Consider the following 23,601-nt stretch of genomic DNA (forward strand, 5'->3'; position numbering starts at 1 on the left):
TTGTTGGAAATAAGTTTAAAACATATCATTGGCTTTAATATAGCTTTTGTAAAACAACAATATACCAGAAAATAAAATTCAATGCAAATAAGATTATCAGAATTGTTTTTTTTAATCGGGTAGCTTGCATTGCTACTCAAGAATATAGTATTGAGAAAAGAAAATCACTAATTGTAGATAATTGTTAAGCACCAGAGTCAGAAGGCCTTTGAACTTTAGAGGAGAGATACAACTTCAGTGTTTTTAGTAAAATTATTATAGACCTCAGAGCAATGTTAATATACCTGGTTGGAAATTATAGCAAATGATTGGTGAAAATTATAGAGAGCTGACTTTCTCTGACAGGTTCAGCAAAGTGAAAAATGTCCTTTTATTTTTTTAGAAATATTTATTAAAATCTACCAAATATTTGAATACAAGATCTTGTTTGTTATTTGTTTACTCTGAATGAACTGAGGAATTAACCTAATATTTTCTAGGCATAAATTGTCAAGTACTTCTAGAACTGATCTTCCATTGCATCAAAAATTTTGGAAGAAAAAAGATAATTGTGTGAGATGATGGGTTTGTTTCTTAGCCTAATCAAACATTCCACATTGTAAACACATGTCAAACATCACATTGTACTTCATAAAGATCTAGAATTATTTGTCAATTAAAAATAAAATTTTTTAAAATAAGAACAAAGGAATATGGAGAAATAAAAAGAATTAATGCTCATTGAGTAATTGTCATTTTAGGGATTGTACTAACGGTTTATCTTTGTAATTTGAGCATTTGAAAAAGATCATCACTTTCACCACCTAGGCTTGAAACTGGTAGAATAGAAACAATAAAAGGAAGGAAAATGAAATTACACATGAGGGAATATACATCACTGCTTTGGCTATTGACAGGTATTAGGGCATTAATAAAACTTTCCGTAATGACTGTGTTTGAAAACTCTAACTAAACGAACACAATTGTTTAGAGCCAAAGACTTAATGACTTGCCTGCCATCTCACAGGGCTAGAAGAGAGATTTCCTGGTTTTTAAAATCCATCTTAACCCTTCATTAGACTTTTTTTAGATTTGAAATAAGTGATGGGAGCTAGGTAACAAATTATGAGGTGATAGATTGTAATGACTAAATATGCATCTTATCTAACACCAATTCAGACTTCGTTAGCTAGCACCAGTCACCTACCTCATTGCTATGTGGCATTTATTAGTGAAAATTTGCAAATGCAGTGTAATAGGGATGAGAATTGTATTCACTCTTTCCTTTTTTCCTTACACAGACTTTTCTTTTATGAAGTACCATTCTTTCCTTCTTTTCTCTTCCACATTTGATTCATTTCCAGTTACTTCCTTCTAGAGAGAATTTGCCTAAAATGGTCTTACATTGGCAAAAAGAGGCTGAGGTTACAATCCAATTCTTAGAATTCTGAGAGATAGTAAACTCACTTTATATTATGTCCAGTTTAGTGTTACAGATACCAATGATGTAACCAAAAAGAAATATCCTCTCAGTTAATAGTCACTTTTCATTTTTTAGCAATTTCACATGGGATCTCACATGATGAATATTTTTTAAAAATTATTGCTGTTTTTATTGTTTAAACAATTTTCATAATTGACCTAATGTGACTATGTAGACAGTAACTTCTGGAAGACATCTCCCATTGTTTAAACTTAAAGAGTTGCTTTACTATGCCTTCTCCTCTTCTAAACTTCAGTATGTGGCTAAAATAAAAAAGCTAAATAGCCTCTGTAAACTCTTTTATCCTGATATTGTGTTACAAAAATGTTTTAAAGCAAATATTCTCATGAAGTCAGTATTTTCACAATCTTATTCGTAGAAAATATAAGGTGGCCATGAGATAATGGAGCCTGAGAGCCTCAGAAAATCTATATTAAAGTTCAGCCTGGGCCATTTAATGACTTGGCAAGTTACTTGAAATAGCCAAACCACTTTTTTCTTATCTGCTAAATGGAAATTATACCAACCTTATTTCTTTCTGTGAAATGATACTTGTATTCTGTTAATCATAATGTTGTCCTAACATATATTTCTCTATAAATGCAAATTAGATAACTAGAGATAGAGGTATGTGTACAGATAAGTGCTTATAGATATCACATACACATATTTTTCAAAGATATAATATATATAAACTTTTTATCTGAGAAAATTAAAAAGTGAGAAGGCCATTATATATATTAATTGAGAATAAGGCACCAGAAAGTGTTTTAAGAAATGCTGTAGAAGATAGTAATAAGCCAATTTGACAATTACATTAGTAGAAACACTTTAGCTGAGGAGAAAACAGGTATCAATTTTGTTTAAATGTAATTAAATTATTCATGTTCATCATCAAAAAGATTATATTTTTAATTGAATGACAAAATATATTAAGAAAAGAACAAATGAATGAGTTAATTTCAATAAATATTTTAGCCATTTTAGTTTATTTAAAATTTTCACTAAGTTTAAGAGGCAAAATTTAAAATATTGAGGTTGAGCATATATTTAAATACTTTTTTTTTAAATAGAACCTCACTCTGTCACCCAGGCTGGAGTGCAGTGGCACAGTCCCAGCTCACTATAACCTCTGCCTCCCAGGTTCAAGTGATTCTCGTACCTTAGCCTCCCAAGGAGCTGGGATTACAGGCGCATACCACCATGCCTGGCTAATTTTTGTATTTTTAGTAGAGACAGGTTATTGCCATGCTTTGGCCAGGCTGATCTCAAACTCTTGGCCTCAAGTGATCCATTCACCTGTTCCTCCGAAAGTGCTGGGATTATAGGCATGAGCCACCATACCCAGCCTAATACTATATTTTAATTTTAAATTTTATCAATTGAGTTTCTATTTAAAAATATAAGTAAATCAGTTATCTTTACCATTATTTTATTAGTTGCCTGGATTTCATCTTCAGATCCTTCTTCTCTCCCTCTCTCTTCCTCCCTTCCTTCCCTCCTTCCTTTTTTCCTTTCTTTCCTTCTTTCTTTCACTGAATTATTGCCATATCTCTGCATATATATTTCAGAATGACTTTCTTTTATACATCAATATATCTTTCAGAGAGCTTATTTCTTTTTCTCCTGAATCCTTTTAAGAATGATTTGTATATTCTCAAAGTATAATATTAAATGGAATATATCAATGTATCAACTCCTCAATATTTTCAGGAATATCGGATGTTCTTTTGGTCCACAGATTTAGTATTCTGTTATTTTGGAAAAATATTTTGATATTTTTAAATAGATGTTTTTTTCTATTCTGGCGAATTTACTTTTTCTAAGAAACCATTATACTGTATCATAGTTTTCTGCTCTATGCCTCAATCCTTGTTCTCTAACTTTATTCTCTATATTTTTCCCTATATTACTTAATTCTTTCTTTCCTCTGTGTCAATAATCTTAATTTCTATCTTATCTTACTTTGTTCCATGCTGTTTCTACTTCATCAATACTTTTTATTTTTTTTTATTTTTATTTTTATTTTTTTTAATTTTTTATTGGATTATAGGTTTTGGGGTACATGAGCAGAGCATGCAAGACAGTTGCGCAGGTACACCCATGGCAGTGTGCTTTGCTTTTCTTCTCCCCTTCACCCACATTTGGCATTTCTCCCAGGGCTATCCCTCCCCACCTCCCCCTCCCACTGGCCCTCCCCTTTTCTCCCCAATAGACCCCAGTGTTTAGTACTCCCCTTTCTGTGTCCATGTGTTCTCATTTGTCATCACCCACCTATGAGTGAGAATATGCGGTGTTTCATTTTCTGTTCTTGTGTCAGTTTGCTGAGGATGATGTTCTCCAGATTCATCCATGTCCCTACAAACGACACGAACTCATCATTTCTGATTGCTGCATAATATTCCATGGTGTATATGTGCCACATTTTCCCAATCCAGTCTATTATCAATGGGCATTTGGGTTGATTCCAGGTCTTTGCTATTGTAAACAGTGCTGCAATGAACATTCGTGTACATGTGTCCTTATAGTAGAACAATTTATAGTCTTTTGGATATATACCCAGTAATGGGATTGCTGGGTCAAATGGAATTTCTATTTCTAAGGCCTTGAGGAATCGCCACACTGTCTTCCACAATGGTTGAACTAATTTACACTCCCACCAACAGTGTAAAAGTGTTCCTTTTTCTCCACATCCTCTCCAGCATCAGTTGTCTCCAGATTTTTTAATGAACACCATTCTAACTGGCGTGAGATGGTATCTCAATGTGGTTTTGATTTGCATCTCTCTGATGACCAGTGACGATGAGCATTTTTTCATATGATTGTTGGCCTCATATATGTCTTCTTTCGTAAAGTATCTGTTCATATCCTTTGCCCACTTTTGAATGGGCTTGTTTGTTTTTTTCCTGTAAATCTGTTTGAGTTCTTTGTAAATTCTGGATATCAGCCCTTTGTCAGATGGGTAGACTGCGAAAATTTTTTCCCATTCTGTTGGTTGCCGATCCACTCTAGTGACTGTTTCTTTTGCCGTGCAGAAGCTGTGGAGTTTCATTAGGTCCCATTTGTCTATTTTGGCTTTTGTTGCCAATACTTTTGGTGTTTTGTTCATGAAGTCCTTGCCTACTCCTATGTCCTGGATAGTTTTGCCTAGATTTCCTTCTAGGGTTTTTATGGTGCCAGGTCTTATGTTTAAGTCTTTAATCCATCTGGAGTTAATTTTAGTGTAAGGTATCAGGAAGGGGTCCAGTTTCTGCTTTCTGCACATGGCTAGCCAGTTTTCCCAACACCATTTGTTAAACATGGAATCCTTGCCCCATTGCTTGTTTTTGTCAGGTTTATCAAAGATTGTATAGTTGTATGTATGTTGTGTTGCCTCCGGTGCCTCTGTTTTGTTCCATTGGTCTATATCTCTGTTTTGGTACCAGTACCATGCTGTTTTGATTACTGTAGCCTTGTAGTATAGTTTGAAATCCGGTAGTGTGATGCCCCCCGCTGTGTTCTTTTTGCTTAGAATTGACTTGGCTATGCGGGCTCTCTTTTGGTTCCATATGAAGTTCATGGTGGTTTTTTCCAGTTCTGTGAAGAAAGTCAATGGTAGCTTGATGGGGATAGCATTGATTCTGTAAATTACTTTGGGCAGTATAGCCATTTTCACGATATTAATTCTTCCTAACCATGAACATGGAATGTTTCTCCATCTGTTTGTGTCCTCTCTGATTTCGTTGAGCAGTGGTTTGTAGTTCTCCTTGAAGAGGTCCCTTACGTTCCTTGTGAGTTGTATTCCAAGTTATTTTATTCTTTTTGTAGCAATTGCGAATGGCAGTTCGCTCTTGAATTGGCTTTCTTTAAGTCTGTTATTGGTGTAGACGAATGCTTGTGATTTTTGCACATTGATTTTATATCCTGAGACTTTGCTGAAGTTGTTTATCAGTTTCAGGAGTTTTTAGGCTGAGGCAATGGGGTCTTCTAGGTATACTATCATGTCGTCTGCAAATAAAGACAATTTGGCTTCCACCTTTCCTATGTGAATACCCTTTATTTCTTTTTCTTGCCTGATTGCTCTGGCTAGAACTTCCAGTACTATATTGAATAGGAGTGGTGAGAGAGGGCATCCTCGTCTAGTGCCAGATTTCAAAGGGAATGCTTCCAGTTTTTGCCCATTCAGTATGATATTGGCTGTTGGTTTGTCATAAATAGCTTTTATTACTTTGAGATACGTTCCATCGATACCGAGTTTATTAAGGGTTTTTAGCATAAAGGGCTGTTGAATTTTGTCAAATGCCTTCTCTGCATCAATTGAGATAATCATGTGGTTTTTGTTTTTGGTTCTGTTTATGTGGTGAATTACGTTGATAGACTTGCGTATGTTGAACCAGCCTTGCATCCCCGGGATGAATCCTACTTGATCATGATGAATAAGTTTTTTGATTTGCTGTTGCAATCGGCTTGCCAATATTTTATTGAAGATTTTTGCATCTATGTTCATCATGGATATTGGCCTGAAGTTTTCTTTTCTCGTTGGGTCTCTGCTGGGTGTTGGTATCAGGATGATGTTGGTCTCATAAAATGATTTGGGAAGGATTCCCTCTTTTTGGATTGTTTGAAATAGTTTTAGAAGGAATGGTACCAGCTCCTCCTTGTGTGTCTGGTAGAATTCGGCTGTGAACCCGTCTGGACCTGGGCTTTTTTTGTGTGGTAGGCTCTTAATTGCTGCCTCAACTTCAGACCTTGTTATTGGTCTATTCATAGTTTCAGCTTCCTCCTGGTTTAGGCTTGGGAGGACACAGGAGTCCAGGAATTTATCCATTTCTTCCAGGTTTACTAGTTTATGCGCATAGAGTTGTTTGTAATATTCTCTGATGATGGTTTGAATTTCTGTGGAATCTGTGGTGATTTCCCCTTTATCATTTTTGATTGCATCTATTTGGTTGTTCTCTCTTTTCTTTTTAATCAATCTGGCTAGTGGTCTGTCTATTTTGTTGATCTTTTCAAAAAACCAGCTCTTGGATTTATTGATTTTTTGAAGGGTTTTTCGCGTCTCAATCTCCTTCAGCTCAGCTCTGATCTTAGTAATTTCTTGTCTTCTGCTGGGTTTTGAGGTTTTTTGATCTTGCTCCTCTAGCTCTTTCAATTTTGACGATAGGGTGTCAATTTTGGATCTCTCCATTCTCCTCATATGGGCACTTATTGCTATATACTTTCCTCTAGAGACTGCTTTAAACGTGTCCCAGAGGTTCTGGCACGTTGTGTCTTCGTTCTCATTGGTTTCGAAGAACTTCTTTATTTCTGCCTTCATTTCGTTGTTTACCCAGTCAACATTCAAGAGCCAGTTGTTCAGTTTCCATGAAGCTGTGCGGTTCTGGGTCAGTTTCTGAATTCTGAGTTCTAACTTGATTGCACTATGGTCTGAGAGGCTGTTTGTTATGATTTCAGTTGTTTTGCATTTGTTGAGCAGTGCTTTACTTCCAATTATGTGGTCAATTTTAGAGTAGGTGTGACGTGGTGCTGAGAAGAATGTGTATTCTGTGGATTTGGGGTGGAGAGTTCTGTAAATGTCCACCAGGTTTGCTTGCTCCAGGTCTGAGTTCAAGCCCTGGGTATCCTTGTTGATTTTCTGTCTGGTTGATCTGTCTAGTATTGACAGTGGAGTGTTAAAGTCTCCCACTATTATTGTGTGGGAGTCTAAGTCCTTCTGTAAGTCATTAAGAACTTGCCTTATGTATCTGGGTGCTCCTGTGTTGGGTCCATATATGTTTAGGATCGTTAGCTCTTCTTGTTGTATTGATCCTTTTACCATTATGTAATGGCCTTCTTTGTCTCTTTTGATCTTTGTTGCTTTAAAGTCTATTTTATCAGAGATGAGAATTGCAACTCCTGCTTTTTTTTTTTTGCTTTCCATTTGCTTGGTAAATCTTCCTCCATCCCTTTATTTTGAGCCTTTGTGTATCCTTGCATGTGAGATGGGTTTCCTGGATACAGCACACTGATGGGTTTTGGATTTTTATCCAATTTGCCAGTCTGTGTCTTTTGATTGGTGCATTTAGTCCATTTACATTTAGGGTTAATATTGTTAAGTGTGAATTTGATACTGCCATTTTGATGCTAAGTGGCTGTTTTGCCTGTTAGTTGTTGTAGATTCTTCATTATGTTGAAGCTCTTTAGCATTCAGTGTGATTTTGGAATGGCTGGTACTGATTGATCCTTTCTATGTGTAGTGCCTCTTTTAGGAGCTCTTGTAAAGCAGGCCTGGTGGTGACAAAATCTCTGAGTACTTGCTTGTTCGCAAAGGATTTTATTCTTCCTTCACTTCTGAAGCTCAGTTTGGCTGGATATGAAATTCTGGGTTGAAAGTTCTTTTCTTTAAGAATGTTGAATATTGGCCCCCACTCTCTTCTGGCTTGTAGTGTTTCTGCCGAGAGATCTGCTGTGAGTCTGATGGGCTTCCCTTTGTGGGTGACCCGACCTTTCTCTCTGGCTGCCCTTAGTATTCTCTCCTTTATTTCAACCCTGTTGAATCTGACGATTATATGCCTTGGGGTGGCTCTTTTTGCAGAATATCTTTGTGGTGTTCTCTGTATTTCCTGCAATTGAGTGTTGGCTTGTCTTGCTAGGTGGGGGAAATTTTCCTGGATGATGTCCTGAAGAGTATTTTCCAGCTTGGATTCATTCTCTTCGTCCCCTTCTGGTACACCTATCAAATGTAGGTTAGGTCTTTTCACATAGTCCCACATTTCTTGGAGACTTTGTTCATTCCTTTTTGCGCTTTTTTCTCTGATCTTGGTTTCTCGTTTTATTTCATTGAGTTGGTCTTCGACTTCAGATATTCTTTCTTCTGCTTGGTCAATTCGGCTATTGAAACTTGTGATTGCTTCACGAAGTTCTCGTATTGTGTTTTTCAGCTCCTTCATTCATTCATAGTCCTCTCTAAGGTATCCCTTCTTGTTATCATTTCCTCGAATCTTTTTTCAAATCTTTTTTCAAGGTTGTTAGTTTCTTTGCATTGATTTAATACATGATCTTTTAGCTCACAAAAGTTTCTCATTATCCATCTTCTGAAGTCTAATTCCGTCATTTCGTCACAGTCATTCTCTGTCCAGCTTTGCTCCCTTGCTGGTGAGGAGTTTTGGTCCTTTCTAGGAGGCGAGGTGTTCTGGTTTTGGGTGTTTTCCTACTTTTTGCGCTGGTTTCTTCCCATCTTTGTGGATTTGTCCACTGGTCGTCTGCGTAGTTGCTGACTTTCGTTTGGGTCTCTGAGTGAACACCCAGAATGTTGATGATGAAGTATTTCTGTTGCTTGGTTTTCCTTCTACTAGTCTAGCCCCTTCGCTGTACGACTGCTGAGGTCCGCTCCAGACCCTGCTTGTCTGGGGTGCACCTCTAGTAGCTGTGGCACAGCGAGGGATGCTACCCATTTCTTTTTCTGCTCTCTTTGTCCCAGGATGATGCCTGCCTAATGTCAGTCTTTTGGATATAGAGGGGTCAGGGAGCTGCTTGAGGAGACAGTTTGTACTTTATAGGGGTTTAATTGCTGAGCTGTGCACTCTGTTGTTCATTCAGGGCTGTTAGGCTGTTATGTTTGATTCTGCTGCAACAGAGCTCAATAAAAAACCCTTTTTTTTTTTTTTTTTCTCAAATGCTCTGTGTTGAGGGGTTTGGGCTTTATTTTTGGATGTCCGATCGGGAGTCCTGCCCAGCTACAAGGCAGACTAGCCACTGTTTGGCTGCCGAGGCTCCGCCCTGCTGTTGTGTGATTTGCGCTGTTCCTGCCGGCTATGCTGTGGTCTCCGCCACGCCCTGCGGCGGAGTCTCTTCGTTGTAGCGTGTTGCCTCGGCAACGGCTGGCTGCGTCAGCAATGGGCGTGTATCTCAGTTGGGGCGGGTTGCCTCGGCAACGGCTGGCTGCGTCAGCAGTGGGCGTGTATCTCAGTTGGGGCGGGTTGCCTCGGTAGTGGTGGACGCCCCTACCCCACAGAGTGTCTTGGACCGTCTGCTCGGGATAGTTTGAAATCGCGGTTTTGTTCGTCCCACTGGGTATCCCAATCCCTGCAATCCCCTGGGCTGGCCTACTGTCCAAGTCTCGTTCAGTCTCAAGTCCAGCCCTCTCAAGTCTCAGGTTGCCGGTTCAACAGGGCACCCGGACAAGTGCGCCCTGTGGGGATTGCTGGGTAGGGCTGGCCGCCGCCGCCCCGGCTGCCGGCTTCGCCAGGCAGACCTACTGCCTGGGTCCCGTGTCTTTTTTATACTTGGGAGTTTCCCCGTTCTGTGGGCAACAAAGATCAGTCTGGAAATGCTGCTCTGACTCACTGTTTGCGGATTCAATGAGAAGAGCTCCAATCCTGGTTTGTTCTCACAGCGCCATCTCTCATCAATACTTTTTAATTGAGATTACTAGTGTCTTTAGATCCAGCATCTCCATTTTCACCAAATATATTATTTAGTAATCTCACTTTAAACCATGACTTCCACATCCTCCATCCATCCTTTCCTCTTCTCCTTCTCTTTGTTCTTAAGTTGTAGATTTGTGCCACATTACAGGATATCTTCTCTAAAGTAGGATTAATTTTTAGTCTTTTAACAACCAAAGACACATAAGTTTCAGGACACCAGGAGACCTGAAGGCTGATCAAAGCATTTTCTACTGCCATTTCACTCTATAATCCAAACCAAATTACAAAACATCCCATGTCCTCTGTGTGTGATGGGTTTTGCTTTTTGCTTTTGGTTTTTTGTTTCTTTGTTTGTTTTGGTTCAAAGGTTCAAGCAAATCTGGATCTGCTGCCCATCCTGCAAACATGGAGGTTTTTGTCTCCATCCATGCATCTGCTTCAAAAGACAAAAGCATTCTGAACCTATAAGAGGTCAGATACAAGAGACAGCAATGATACACAATTAATGCAACCAACCCCTTTGAGACAACCTCAGTAAGCACATCCTTTTTTCTTTTAGTAGCAAAGAGCAAGCTGCTTCAATCTTTGAACAGAAACTTATTTTAAAAAAATTTCACAAGTATCACACTGTGAAGCACGTGAAGTTAAACTTCCAAGAAAAAACAAGCAATGTGATGACCTGAGAACTTTAATTAGCAAGTTTTTAATTCCACCCTTCTCCCCAGGTGAGAAAAAAAAAAACAACAACAAATTTCACATATGTGGTGTGTTGAGGTTTTAGACCTATAACAGAAGACTAGGACCTATGAAAGTGAATTTCTCCCAGATAAAATTTGTCCTGCTATTCTATTACATCATGATCATTAGTGTGATCAGTTCTATTCACAAGTACTATTGACTGCAAGTATCAGGAGAGAATTTTCTTTGACTCCCTCCCTTCCATGTTAGAATCTTGCTTTTCCTTCCCTCCCAGGTATGGTTTGAGAGATTGAGGAGTAGCTATCTACTTTTCTATGGCTTTAGAGGAAGTGCCTTATAGATAGATTTGCCACCCTAACTAGGTTTTTTTGCTCCCTCTTTTGACATCTGATTAAATGTTTTCTATCAGTATTCACTCTACCAAGCTGAGGTGTGTGCTATTCCTATGAAAAGATATACTAAGCTTTACATATTTCTCCTACTTTTACTTGGAGCTCCAGTAATGGGGAGGCATGGCTGTTTTTCCTGATTCTTCTGAGACTCTTAAATCTTCATAGTGATAAGCCAAGACTGCCACTCTCAAAGGTTTATTTTGATTTTTTCGTAGGGCTGGCTACTCTCATTGTTCATCTACTTCCCTATGATGGGGGATTTAGTAATAATTCTCAGGGTTTTATCAATTCTTTTCTCTTTTCCTGGCAAGATTTTGTGATATCTGTTGTGCTCAAGAATGCTGCTAACTTCTAACTTACCAGAAACTGCCTCTTCATTTCTAGACATTAATTATTTGTGTTTTCTGGCCAGAGCTGGAGCCTATTTCTTGCTTTGTTGGTACTGATTAACAACACTTTCCTATATTTTACATTCCCCCCCTCCACCCCCGCCCAACTTCTCTAGATATTGAAGAAGGCAGATCCTAAGATCTGTCTCATTTTCTCATTTATATTTTAGAGATTCTTTATTTTCCTATAAAGGTCTTTTAAAAGAGAGATATTTTAATTGGCTTGTTAATGATTATTTAAAATGGTTAAGTAACCAGAACTGAATTCACCCTTGCAAATTCAAACATAAAAGATGAGATTTAAAGTTCTCCATCTGTCAAGAATGCATTAATTAAATGGGAACCAACTAGTATTAGGGTATATTCATGGCACCAGATATTTTATACCAAATCATTGAGAGAAGAGTAGTGTTGTAGTTAAGAGATCACATGTCATTTCTAAATGGTAATGTTAAGAGGTCATATGACATTCACTAAATTCAGTATTAGATTTTTATTGTGTTGATGGGTTTTTTTCAAAGTACCAGAATTTTGATTTGATTTATTAGTTTAATCTACTTTTTCTGTTCTCTATTAATTTTAGTGGGTGTCTTTATTATTTCCTTCCTTATGCTTTTGTTTTACCTTGTTGTTCCTGTCTAGACTTTGGGTTGGAATTTAAACCAATTGTATTTTTTAAAGATAGTGGATAGAAGAATATGTGTATTTTCTAATCATTACTTGAAATGATATAGAAGTTTAAAGCTATTGATTTTCATCGATCATTGCTTTAACTCTTATGCATTCTGATATATAGTGTTTTATTGTCATTATTTTTCAGAACTTCTTTATTTTTTCATAGTATTTTTCCATTCACCCAAAAGTTGGTTAGTTGAAAGCCACTGAGTGTATTATCAAATAATGTTAATGATCGTTTCATTTTATAGAACTCACTAATGTCTTCTTTGTAACTCAATATATGATCAATTTTTGAATATGTTTCATAGATGATTGAGAAAAAAGTATATTTGTTATTATCATGGTATAGTGTTTGACATATTGTGAGATCTACTTTATCAATTGCAGTGTCTCAACATTTTGTCTAGTTTTTTAGTTCACTTGCCTTGTCTTATATTATTATCATTTTTACTACTCCTTAAATCCTCTACATCCTTAAATCTTACTTTGTAGTTTCAACTTTACATCAGTGGTACATGGATGTTGATAATTGTTGTGTCTTCATTATGATTTATGGATTTCTAGTTTCATACAGTGTCTTTCTTTGTCTTGTTTGCTACTTTTTGGCCTGAATTCTATTTTATCTGATAATGAGATCTCAACCTCTGCACTCATTGATTCGGTATGCCTGACATATTGCCAATCTCTGTATTTTTCACAATTTGGAACAAAACTAGATTTTAGTTGTGTTTCTTGTACATACTATAGAACTAGGCTTCACTTTATGAGCCAATCTGAAAAAAATTAAAATATGCTAGCTAAAACCTACTGATGTTTATTGATGTAATAGATATGCTTGATCTCAACTCTGCATTTTATAATTATTGTGTATATTATGTTATATTATGATATTTCTTCACTTGGCCTCTGGGTTTTTTAATTTTCTTTTGGAATTAAGAAAGCTTTATATAATTGTTCTAAAGATTTTCTTCTTGTTTATGGTTTTTATAATGCCCTAGTTCCTGTTCCTTTTACATGACCATTTACTAACTGGTTTGTTAGTTTTAAATGGTATCATTTGTTATCTATTACCTATATAAAAATCAATAATCTCATTCTGCTTTCTCTTTCTCTCTTCCTTCTTCATTAATTTTTAGTTTCATACTTTATACTTTTTCAGAAATATAACATTTCCATGCTATTCTTCTACCAACCTATGTACTGCTCAACCTTAGTTCTACAATTAGTTATATTGAATAATGAGCATCAATCCTTTTGCTGAAGTTTCTCTAGTTGTCTCTTTGATTTGATGAAATGTGTCTTACGTATTTCTCAGCAAGTCAATTTTTGTAAAGTATTCTCTAAGTTCTTTCATGCATCAAATTATAGACTTGATACTTGAAAGATAGTTTAGCTAGATATAAAATCTTTGACTCAGAGTTTCTTCAAAGTTAACATCTCTCTTCTATAAACTAACTATCTCTAATCATTGGCTCACAAATTATGATTTAACTTTAGAAGATTTGTTTTAGTTTATAAAACATATAGAAAATAATTTTGTCAATTTTTGGACCACAGTAATAGTTCTTTAACAAAGGAAGAGAGCAAGGAGAGAGATATTAATAGATAATTTTCCATGTCAGAATATATCTGGACTTACTAAATTCAAGGTAATTTAATCAAATAGTTGCTTGAGCCAGAAAAGAATATATCTATCAATTATATCCCAAAATGTGACAAAATTAAATCAAAATGATCAAATAGCTACAGCCTAATATTTTGATAACTTTGTTCATAGTGTTTTGTTATTTCATTTTCTTTCAAAAATTCCTCAACTATACTCTATAACAGTGGTTCTCAAAATGTGGTTCACAAACCTCCATGGTTCCCCAAGACTGTTTAAGTCCATAAAGTCAAAATTGTTTTCAAAATACACTGAAATTATTTACCTTTTTCACTGGGTTGGCATTTATATTGGCAGTGCAAAGTAACAGTAGGTAAAAGTGCTAGGAACTTATTTTCAATCAAGGCAGAGGTGATAAACGATGCTAGTAGAAACTTTTCTTATTTACCAACATGCTTACTAAGAAAAAAAAATGCCAGTTTCACTTAAGGGTATCCTCGATGAATCAGTTCAGTGCATGCCTTTATATTATTTGTGTGATTAAACAGGAAATATTTTTAAAGCACTTCTGCCACATACCAAAATATAATGGTTGACTTAAGGAGTGTGAGGCTGCAGTGAGCCATGATTTGGCTACTATACTTCATCCTGAGTGACAGAGTGAGACATTTTCTCTAAAAGGAAAGAAAGAGGTGAAATGTAGTGTGGCTCATGCCTGTAATCCCAGCACTTTGAAAGGACAAGGCAGGAGGATTGCTTAAAGCCAGAAGATTGAGACCAGTCTAGGCAACATAGTGAGACTCCATCTCTACAGAAGGAAGGAAGGAGAAAGAAAGAAAGGAGAGAGAGAAAGAAAGAGAGTGCAGCTGTCCTCTATTAAGCCATGCACTAAGGAAATTTAAAAATATATAAAACAGTACATCTATTTTCTTTTGTTTTGGAAAACACAGTTATGTTCATTAAAACGTTTTCATTAAAGCAGTTATTGTCATTGAATTTAATTAACAAATACTTTTAAATATCTACTTTTGAATTTTAATTTAAAATCTGAAATTGTATATTTCTAATATTAGTAGTTATCCACATAAACAAAGGTTCTTTGAAGACCCTCAATTTTATTGAGTGTAAAGAATCCTGAGATCAAATTGTTTGAGAAAAATTATCTACACCATGTTTAAAGACCTTCAATGGATTCCTATAATTCTAAAGGGAAAAACCAAATTGTTAACATGGCTTCAATTTACAATATGTTACAACCACAAAGGCATTTATTTTTCAGGTTAGGTTTCTTTTTGAAACTCACTGTTCCTTCTCTCTGGAATGTCCTTCCTTATCTGTCTCACCTAATTAACTCTCATCCTTCTGTTTTCAGCTTAAGTAACACTTCCCTAGACATCTGCCTCTTTTTTTCAATGGTTTTAGCCTCCATTGAAACTATGCTTCCGTATTTCAAAACCTTTTCTCTTTTTATAATTATATATTTATTGATGAATATATGTGATTAATGTTTTTCTTCCAAATAAATTAAAAAAACATGAAACCAATAAGCATGCATGTTTTGGCTTATCATTATATTCACTATTCCTAGTAGAGGGCTTAGCACAGAGTAGAGTAGGAAATAAAATATTTGTTAGAGAATGAATAAGTGGATTAGTACATGAATTGATATAGAGTCATATCTATTGATAGATACATATCTATACTAGTTGATACAGTCATATCTATTACTGCTTTTGCCCTAAAAATCTATAGTAGAATAACATTTAGCTACATGCACTTCTCCATACCTCTCTTGTTACTAAGCTATCATTACATTTAACATGATTTGGTGTAAGCATCTGTGTATTTATTAGTCTACCCATGAGATTGTTCACTCTTTATGGGCATTAACAGCTTGGACTGTATTTTATTCATCTGTGAATAAATGAATCTGTGATAAATTTTTTGTGTATTTTATTCATTTGTGAATGAATACAACAGATGAATAAAATGTGATCATAAGATATTTAGTACTTAGGATATCGTAAGATATTTAGCACTTGATAAACAGTAAATGCATGAACTACTGAACTAAACATTTCTTATATGGCATTACATGTTTCTTTATATTTTTCTTAAATTCTCCCAGCTAAAACTCAAGTAATGGGAGAAATCAAGATTGCATTGAAGAAAGAAATGAAGACAGATGGTGAACAACTAATAGTTGAAATTCTCCAATGCAGAAATATTACATACAAATTTAAGTCTCCTGATCATCTACCAGGTATCTAATTTTATTATACTCATCAATATAAATACAACTAGACTTTATTAGGGATGTGTATTAAACGTTCCAGAAAATGTTAACTAAAATTTGAACTGTACACCAAACGTGAGAAAAAAAGAACTGACTAACATATGCAAAAAGTTGTTTTCTTTCAGCTTTTAGCTAGATATTCTAAGCCACAAATTACAGTGTTATATTTATTAGACAACAGGAAAACAAATTTAAGTTGTTAACAAAATAGATAGATCAGCCAGGTGTGGTAGCTCCTGCCTATAGTCTCCACTATGAAGAAGACTGAAGCAGAAAGATCACCTGAGCCCAGGAGTGTGAGGTCAAGTGAGTTATCTGGCTACTGCATTCCAGTCTGGTGACAGAGTAAGACCCTGTCTCAAAAAGAAAGAAAGAAAGAAAAGAAAGAAAGAAAGAGAAAGAAAGACAAGAAAGAAAGGAAGAAAGGAAGGAAGAAGGAAAGAAAGGAAGGAAGGAAAGAAAGAAAGAAAAAATAGACATATCTTGTAATCATTTTATGTTGTCTGAAACAAATTGTATACAAATCTGTTGGCTTTGTGTAAAATGTAGAAAGAACTTTCAGTATACAGTTAAAATTCCTTCAATAGAAATGTATATGATTGATGGAATTTAATGGGCTAAATTCTTATTTTCAGATTTATATGTGAAAATATATGTGATGAATATTTCTACCCAAAAAAAGGTGATCAAGAAAAAAACAAGAGTATGCAGACATGATCGAGAGCCTTCATTCAATGAAACTTTTCGATTCAGTCTAAGTCCTGCAGGACATTCTCTTCAGGTAACTCTGTATTATGTGGTTAATATTTAACTACATAATAAAAAACCTCATTCATATTGTATTTATTTTTATTCAATTATTCAATATTTACATACTGATCATACACTATATGACATTTGATAAGTTAATTAATTTTTAGCAGTATCTCCCCAGGAGTCTTTTAGAATTCCATATCCCACTCACCCCATCCCATCAGCTGCTAAGCCTTCTCTACTCTGTCTGCAGAGTTTATTTTACTTACTTCCATGTTCACTGCCACTAAACCTCTTTGGCCCCCGCTCTTTTTTATTCAAATCATTTCATCTGTTTACCTGGCTAGCTTGTTATTTATGTCTTATCCCTTTAGTTCATGTCATCACAGTACTTGCCAGAGTTATCTTTTAAAACCCTAGTTAGTTTACATTATTCTTGTTAGTTTACATCAAAGCTCTTCAATTACTCACCATTATCTTGAATCATTCAGATTCCTCCAAAGTGAGTTTTGAAGGAATTGTATTGACTTAGTCTCAGCTCCTCCGATACTTTTCCACTCAATACTCCAGTCACAATAGACTCTTTTCAAGTCATGTTAAGCCTCCAATCCTTTGCTCCTATTTTTCCTCCCCTTCAAAGCTCCCTCTTCCAACTCTCTCCATCTATCACAATACTCTACATCTTTCATCCCCTGACTGATGACCCTGGGTATAATTCATCACAACTTATTCACAAAACATTTTGCTTCTATTATTAGGCTATTACCTCCCAGTCTGCCTTGTGACAATTTCTGGACTTACCTGTCACTGCTTCTATGCTATCAGTTTCTGTAGCGCAAGGCCCAATATTCATTGCCTACAGCCTAGCACAATGCTTTGCACATAGTATGTCTTCAGTAGATAGACAAGGAACGAAAGTAGAAATGGGGGAAAGAGAAAAGAGAAAAAAATATAGGAAGATACCATGGTACAGGAAATTCAAGGTTTGAATTAGAAATAAAGACAAAAGATATTACAAAGCAAAAATGTATTGAGAAGATTAACTGATATTAGACTGGAAAGGAATAAAAAAATAAAATGACACTCTGAAGTCTGTGTCAACAAACGTATTATTTCACAGAGATTATGTAGTCAGGGGATTTAGAGTAGAGTTTGTCTGAAATGAATTTCATAAGAAAGCAGAGATTCAAGTGAAAATATACAATGTCATCTGAAATCCCCAAACCAGACACTAGAAGAGATATTCATATCTGGAAGTATGAATTTTGAAGTCAGAAACAAAAAAGTTAAGTTTTAGCCAGGAATAAGGGTGAATTGTATAACCGAAGGAGATTCTGAAGAGAAAAAGGTAATAAAATTATCAAGGATTAATGCTTAGCTCCACTGAATGCTCTCTACCTTTCCTTCAACTCATTTCTAAAAGGGAAAACAAAATTATCTAGTTTGAGATCCTGTGTGATAAGTTTTGCAAATGACTTCAGAAAACAGTTTGGAAGAAGATACTATAGTAAAATCACCAGAAAATTTAACGCTAAGTAAAAATAATGCTCTGTGAACTTCTATTTATTTATTCAGAATTCAGTTAATCTTGTTTTTGATATAGCTTTTTGTAAACTAGTAAAAAATTATATGGCAAAGTTATTTTGTGAAACTCTCCATCAGTTTAAGCATAAACTTAGTTAGACTTAGCTGGCTACACATTTTACCTAATATTCTCACATTCTTCAGAATGTATCTTTTCCTTTGCAGAATAATACAAATGTTGATGTGACTTAATTTATATTACATGCAAATCTTTTGAGAACATCTTGACTATTAGTTTTCCTACAAGTATGCCTGCTACTTTTACTCACCATCACCCTCTTTTGTGCTATTTCTTCGATGATTAAATGTCCTTTAAAAAAGTTGAAAACTATACACACATATGTGTATAAATTAAATATATTTATTTTTGACTATTTTTTCTAGATTTTACTTTTCTCCAATGGAGGAAAGTTTATGAAAAAGACCTTGATTGGTGAAGCCTGTATCTGGCTTGACAAAGTGGATCTCAGAAAAAGAATAGTCAACTGGCACAAACTTTTGGTCAGTCCTACTCAAACACATTGAAGAAACATGTCTTCTCAGGGTATAGAAACTGTTCTAAATAGCCTCACATCAAGACTATAGTTGGATACAATTGTACTAAGCTAAGTTTTGAGAGGCAGCGTAAGAGTGGGAACAACTGGCAAAATCATACTGAACGCTTTGTACATTTATCGTTGTGGACCATACAAAGACATTCAGTTGAAAAAGTTCACATATTGAAAACAAAAAGGAATGGAGTTCTGAGACCTTGGATTTCCCATAGCTGTGAAAGAAACTGTGAAAGAAATTTTGATTACTTAAGGCAGAAGTCTTTGAGCAGAGTTGAGCTATAGCTTAAGACAGAGGCTCAAAGATTAATGTGGTTTCCAGTGCAGCACAAAGGTAATTCTTTATGCAAAGAAGCCTTGGTTGAAAGGAAAGAACTGATGTAACAAATCTGTTTTCAACACTTCAAAAATCTTCCTTCATCGTCTTCTATTGAGACAACTGGCTGCTTTCAGATTCTGACATAAGATACATCTACAATATATGTTCAGGACCGGAAGTGAGGTGGCTGTGTTCTTAGGGAAAATGGAATAGGAGATGTAGAAATCATGGCTTTTAGGCCACATTTTTTTTGGTTTTCTCTGTGTATAAATGTTACAAGGGTATACAACACTGACTTTGAATCCATGTGGTAAAAATGCATTTGTTTCAATATAATTTGAAATAATGTAGAGTGAAGATAATATTAGGTAGAAATAAAATTGAATTTATCTAGAAATAAAACTATGACTGGCTAATGAAGAAGAATGTCGCCCCATACAATATTGGAATTTTGATTGAAACCATCAAAATCTTCATAATTTGCCATTAACCCAAGACATCTTCAATCTATGTACCAAAGGAACTAAAGTAAACTGATATGTTCTAGGAAGCATGACAATGTATTCTTTGTGAAACTGCAAATTAATGTATTATCCTGCACATTTCTTTTCTCTTGAGATACATTGACAGAGAAAGAAAATTCTTTCTCTGGCAAACAAACCATATTAATCTTGTGACATTAATTAATTAAATGGGTATCATTTCCTCATTTCATAATATTTTACCCTTCTTTTGTTAATGAGTGAATTCATTTATTGACTGTATCATGAAAACCTGACACCAAACTCCAGTTCTCTCTAGTGCTCTATTTTCTTACTTTATTGACAATATCACAGTGATCGAGTTCATCAATGTTGAGAAAATACGTTATAAGTCAACATTTACCTGAGGTTAAAATATACTTTGAACTATTTTAATAATAATGAATAAAACAACTAATGTCCAAGTCTTAAAATGAAGCACCCTCTTCTCTATCAGCGTTATTCATTAAGAAAGTAATGTGAAGTTGTGGAAAACACACTCAGCAGGGAGTAAAAGCCTGGCTTCTGGTCTTAGTTCTGCCACTGACTATGTCACCTTGCACATGTCACTTAAACTCACTTTACCCCAGTTTTCTCATCTGTAGGATAAAAATAATTATATATTCTTAACCTTCCAAATGAGATGTTGGGATGATAAATCAATGATCTATGAAAGATGAAAGCACATTTCCAAATATAGTTTTATGCACAGAAGTAAGGAGTAATTATTACATAGCTTTTTAATTCTCAAATTTTATATGTGAAAAATATCACCTAAATCAATGACAAGGATTGACATGGACAAAAGCAGTAAATTAGCTACAAAGCTTATTTTTTATTTAAAATATAAACTTTAACCTAAAAAAAGGTGAAGAATTACATGAAAATGATTTGCAAATTTTGTTATTCTAAATTAAATGAATAATATTGGTCTCACCCTATTCTTATATTCTATCCAAAATAAATCAAATTGCTTCTCAGGGCATTCTGAGCTTAAAACCTGTTGCTTTATTCAAGGGCAAAATGTTAACGGGATTAGAGAAAACCATCTCTAGATATTGGTTGGATATGGAATTTTCTCATTTAAAAAAACGCTTTAAATTTGAGAGGAATGTAAAGCAATAAAAATAAGAGAATTTCTAACATATCCCAGGCCACATATATATGTCACATATATATATATGTAACTTCATGTATATATATATGTATATATATACATATATATATGACTTCAGAATACAAATTAACTCTTCCCCAGACTGAAAAAGATAACCATAACTTTTCTTTCCTCTATTTTTTAATCCCCCTCCACTGAAAATGCAATGTCATTTACCATTGACATTACTCTAAAATGAGTATGGGAGAGAGGAATCATGAAAGATTTTATATTGCTAAGATTTTATTTTTAGAGATGATTAGATCTGCCAATGGTTGCCATGGATATTTCCAGCAGAAGCTAGCACTTGAAGAAGCCTATAATCATCATTCATAATTGGGGAAGAAAAGGTCCAAGATCTCCTTCTGACATAACAAGGTTCTGATATTTGCCCTTAAAAGCAAACCCTGACTCATCTCTGATCCTCTTTTGCAGCCACTCATATCCAGAGGTGTGCATGAAAGTTTGTATGACCAGTTAGCTTTCTTCATTCCAGTTGCAATTTCTTTTAGAATAATATAAATGGAGGGATCACCAAAACAAAGATTATCTCTTTGGTAGCTATTTAACCTGAAAGAGTAGGAGTCTCTCCATTATAGAAGCCCCTCCGTTCCAAAGAACTAGTGATGGGGTGAGGTCAATCAGCAGAGTTGACAACAGGGCTTCTTTTTGTGCACCAGCATTCCCCTTCAGAGAGCATAAGATCCTGCCAGTGTGCCAAGTTTGCAGCTGACCAAACTTCTAGATTGTACTGGAATTATTCTATGCAACACTGATTCTTATATGAATGCATTTCTTCTGAATGATGTTGACTTCCCTTCTTAAAACAAAACTGTTTCTTTTTTATTGCAAATAGGGCTCTTGGTGTTTTTTACTTTTTTGTACATATCACAGTACATGGTTTTCCATTCTTTCATTTATTTCATTTTATTGGAATTGACTTTTTTTTATTCTAATACTGACAGAGTTTGTAATCTATATAGAATACGTGATTAGTCCAATTATAACATTTTTACCTTAAAGAGCATCTCAGTTTTTCCCACAGTTTCATTGAGTCATCAGAGACTGATGTTGCTTTTTAATTTAAAATTTGGTCCTAAAGAAACTTTCAGCTGTGGAAACAAAAGCACAGAGTGAATTTTTACAAAAGACGGGGAATATAGAATAGTCATTACAGACACAAATAACCCTAGTAGCAAGAGGTTGGTGTTTTCCCTGTTTTTTCTTAAGATTAAGGAGATTTTTGGTGACTCTGAACTTTTTATTTATATTTCAGTTTAAAAGAACAATACCAAGACTAAAGGGCATCAATTGTCTTTACTCCTTAATATTGCCCATATTTTAATAAATTACACTAATTAAATGCATATTTTCAGCATACCAGTGGAATTACTTTTGTGGATCACACACATTTAAATAGTCATATTGTGGGAATATTATAGCTGGTAACCAGCTGATATTGATTCTTATAGGAACGACTGTAATGATAGTGGTGGTAGCAGTAGTGATGTTAGCAGTGGTGGTGATGTGAAGTAAAATAAAATTATATTCTATTGTGCCCAATTTATTAGAAATTATTTGATCAATGCTTCATTTCCTTAAAATATCATAAAGATGTTTATAGTATTTTTTTACTTTATTATTTAAATCATAACTAACAATATTTTTAAAAACTTATTTTCATTGCTACAATGTCAAATATTCCAAGATCAGCCAACTACAGCTATATATGTGTTTATATGTGTGACAGAAGTGATCTTCCTTCCCTCTTTTTGAGCTTGAAATGAAAAGTGAAAGAAAACTCAATGAATAATTGTGAGCTATTTATTTAATAATCACTTGCCTTGGGTGTAATACAATAATGAATGAGTGAAACAAATATTCTCATTAAATATGACACAATGATGTATTCTGTATGTTTCATGTTCTATTATTAAAGGTATCCATAAAACCAAAATCATTTAATCAAATTCTTTATCTGATAGGTAGATGGAGATCGTTTTCTTAATTCATCACCTTGTACATAAGTATACATTTGGTAAAGTAGACAAAGTTGAAATATTAATTTCATTTGGCAATCAGCATGTGAATATGATTATTGTTTGATTGTGTCTGTATATTTGTTCAGTGATGTGCTCAGGTGCTCCCACTACTGATAAATGTGTGTGCTAATAACCTAACAACACATATGAGGTTTAAGAAAAAATTTTCTTGTCTGAAAAAATAAAAACCTTAATAAAACTGATTTTGAAATAAAAACTAAAGTACTTGAAGACATGTCTTGTTTCTGACTACATGTTGCATGCCATGTTGGTGATTTGCTAATGTGTTCCTTTTTGTTTTACCTAAATCCCTTTGGAAAATCTAATGAACAAATGCAAATTCTTGGGCTAAGGATTGTATAAATGGACCTGAAAATACATGAGAATTGTATTTAAAAAATGCTTGTAAAACTGTCTTGAGTTTTACTCTATGTAAAAATATGTCTTGGTTTTGTGATTGTATACAAGATGTATCTTGATAACTTATATGTAAATTGTGCCGTATAAAGGCTGTTGCCTCAGCCTTACTAATAAATATTGAAAATATCAATTTTGATTTCTTCTGTTTATCAACTTGATAAATTAATACTTAATATAAAATAAAACTTTTCAGAACATCTTCTCTGAAAAGAAAATTGTATCATAAATATATTCACTCATCCAGTTTTAAAATTGTATTTTAAATTAGCGGAGATACAGAAAACAGAATTAAACAAATGTATAGCTTCATAAAGGATTGTATGTCAGACATTCTTATAACCTCCAACCA

At 34.7% G+C, this 23,601-nt stretch overlaps 1 protein-coding gene across 7 annotated transcripts in view; it reads left to right on the plus strand.

The window, feature by feature from the left end:
• PCLO (piccolo presynaptic cytomatrix protein) overlaps positions 1-23,382 on the plus strand; it is a 419,413-nt gene extending 396,031 nt beyond the window's left edge. For all 7 annotated transcript variants that reach the window (XM_035253964.3, XM_035253965.3, XM_035253967.3 and 4 more), the window contains 3 exons: positions 15,739-15,873; positions 16,542-16,687; positions 18,628-23,382. In XM_035253964.3, the coding sequence (XP_035109855.3) occupies positions 15,739-15,873; positions 16,542-16,687; positions 18,628-18,768 (422 nt within the window). In that variant the 3' untranslated portion in view covers positions 18,769-23,382. The remainder of the gene's footprint in view (positions 1-15,738; positions 15,874-16,541; positions 16,688-18,627) is intronic.
• Positions 23,383-23,601: the final 219 nt, after the last annotated feature.

The sequence above is a fragment of the Callithrix jacchus genome, chromosome 11 (assembly GCF_049354715.1).
Source record: "Callithrix jacchus isolate 240 chromosome 11, calJac240_pri, whole genome shotgun sequence".
Lineage (NCBI taxonomy): Eukaryota > Metazoa > Chordata > Mammalia > Primates > Cebidae > Callithrix > Callithrix jacchus.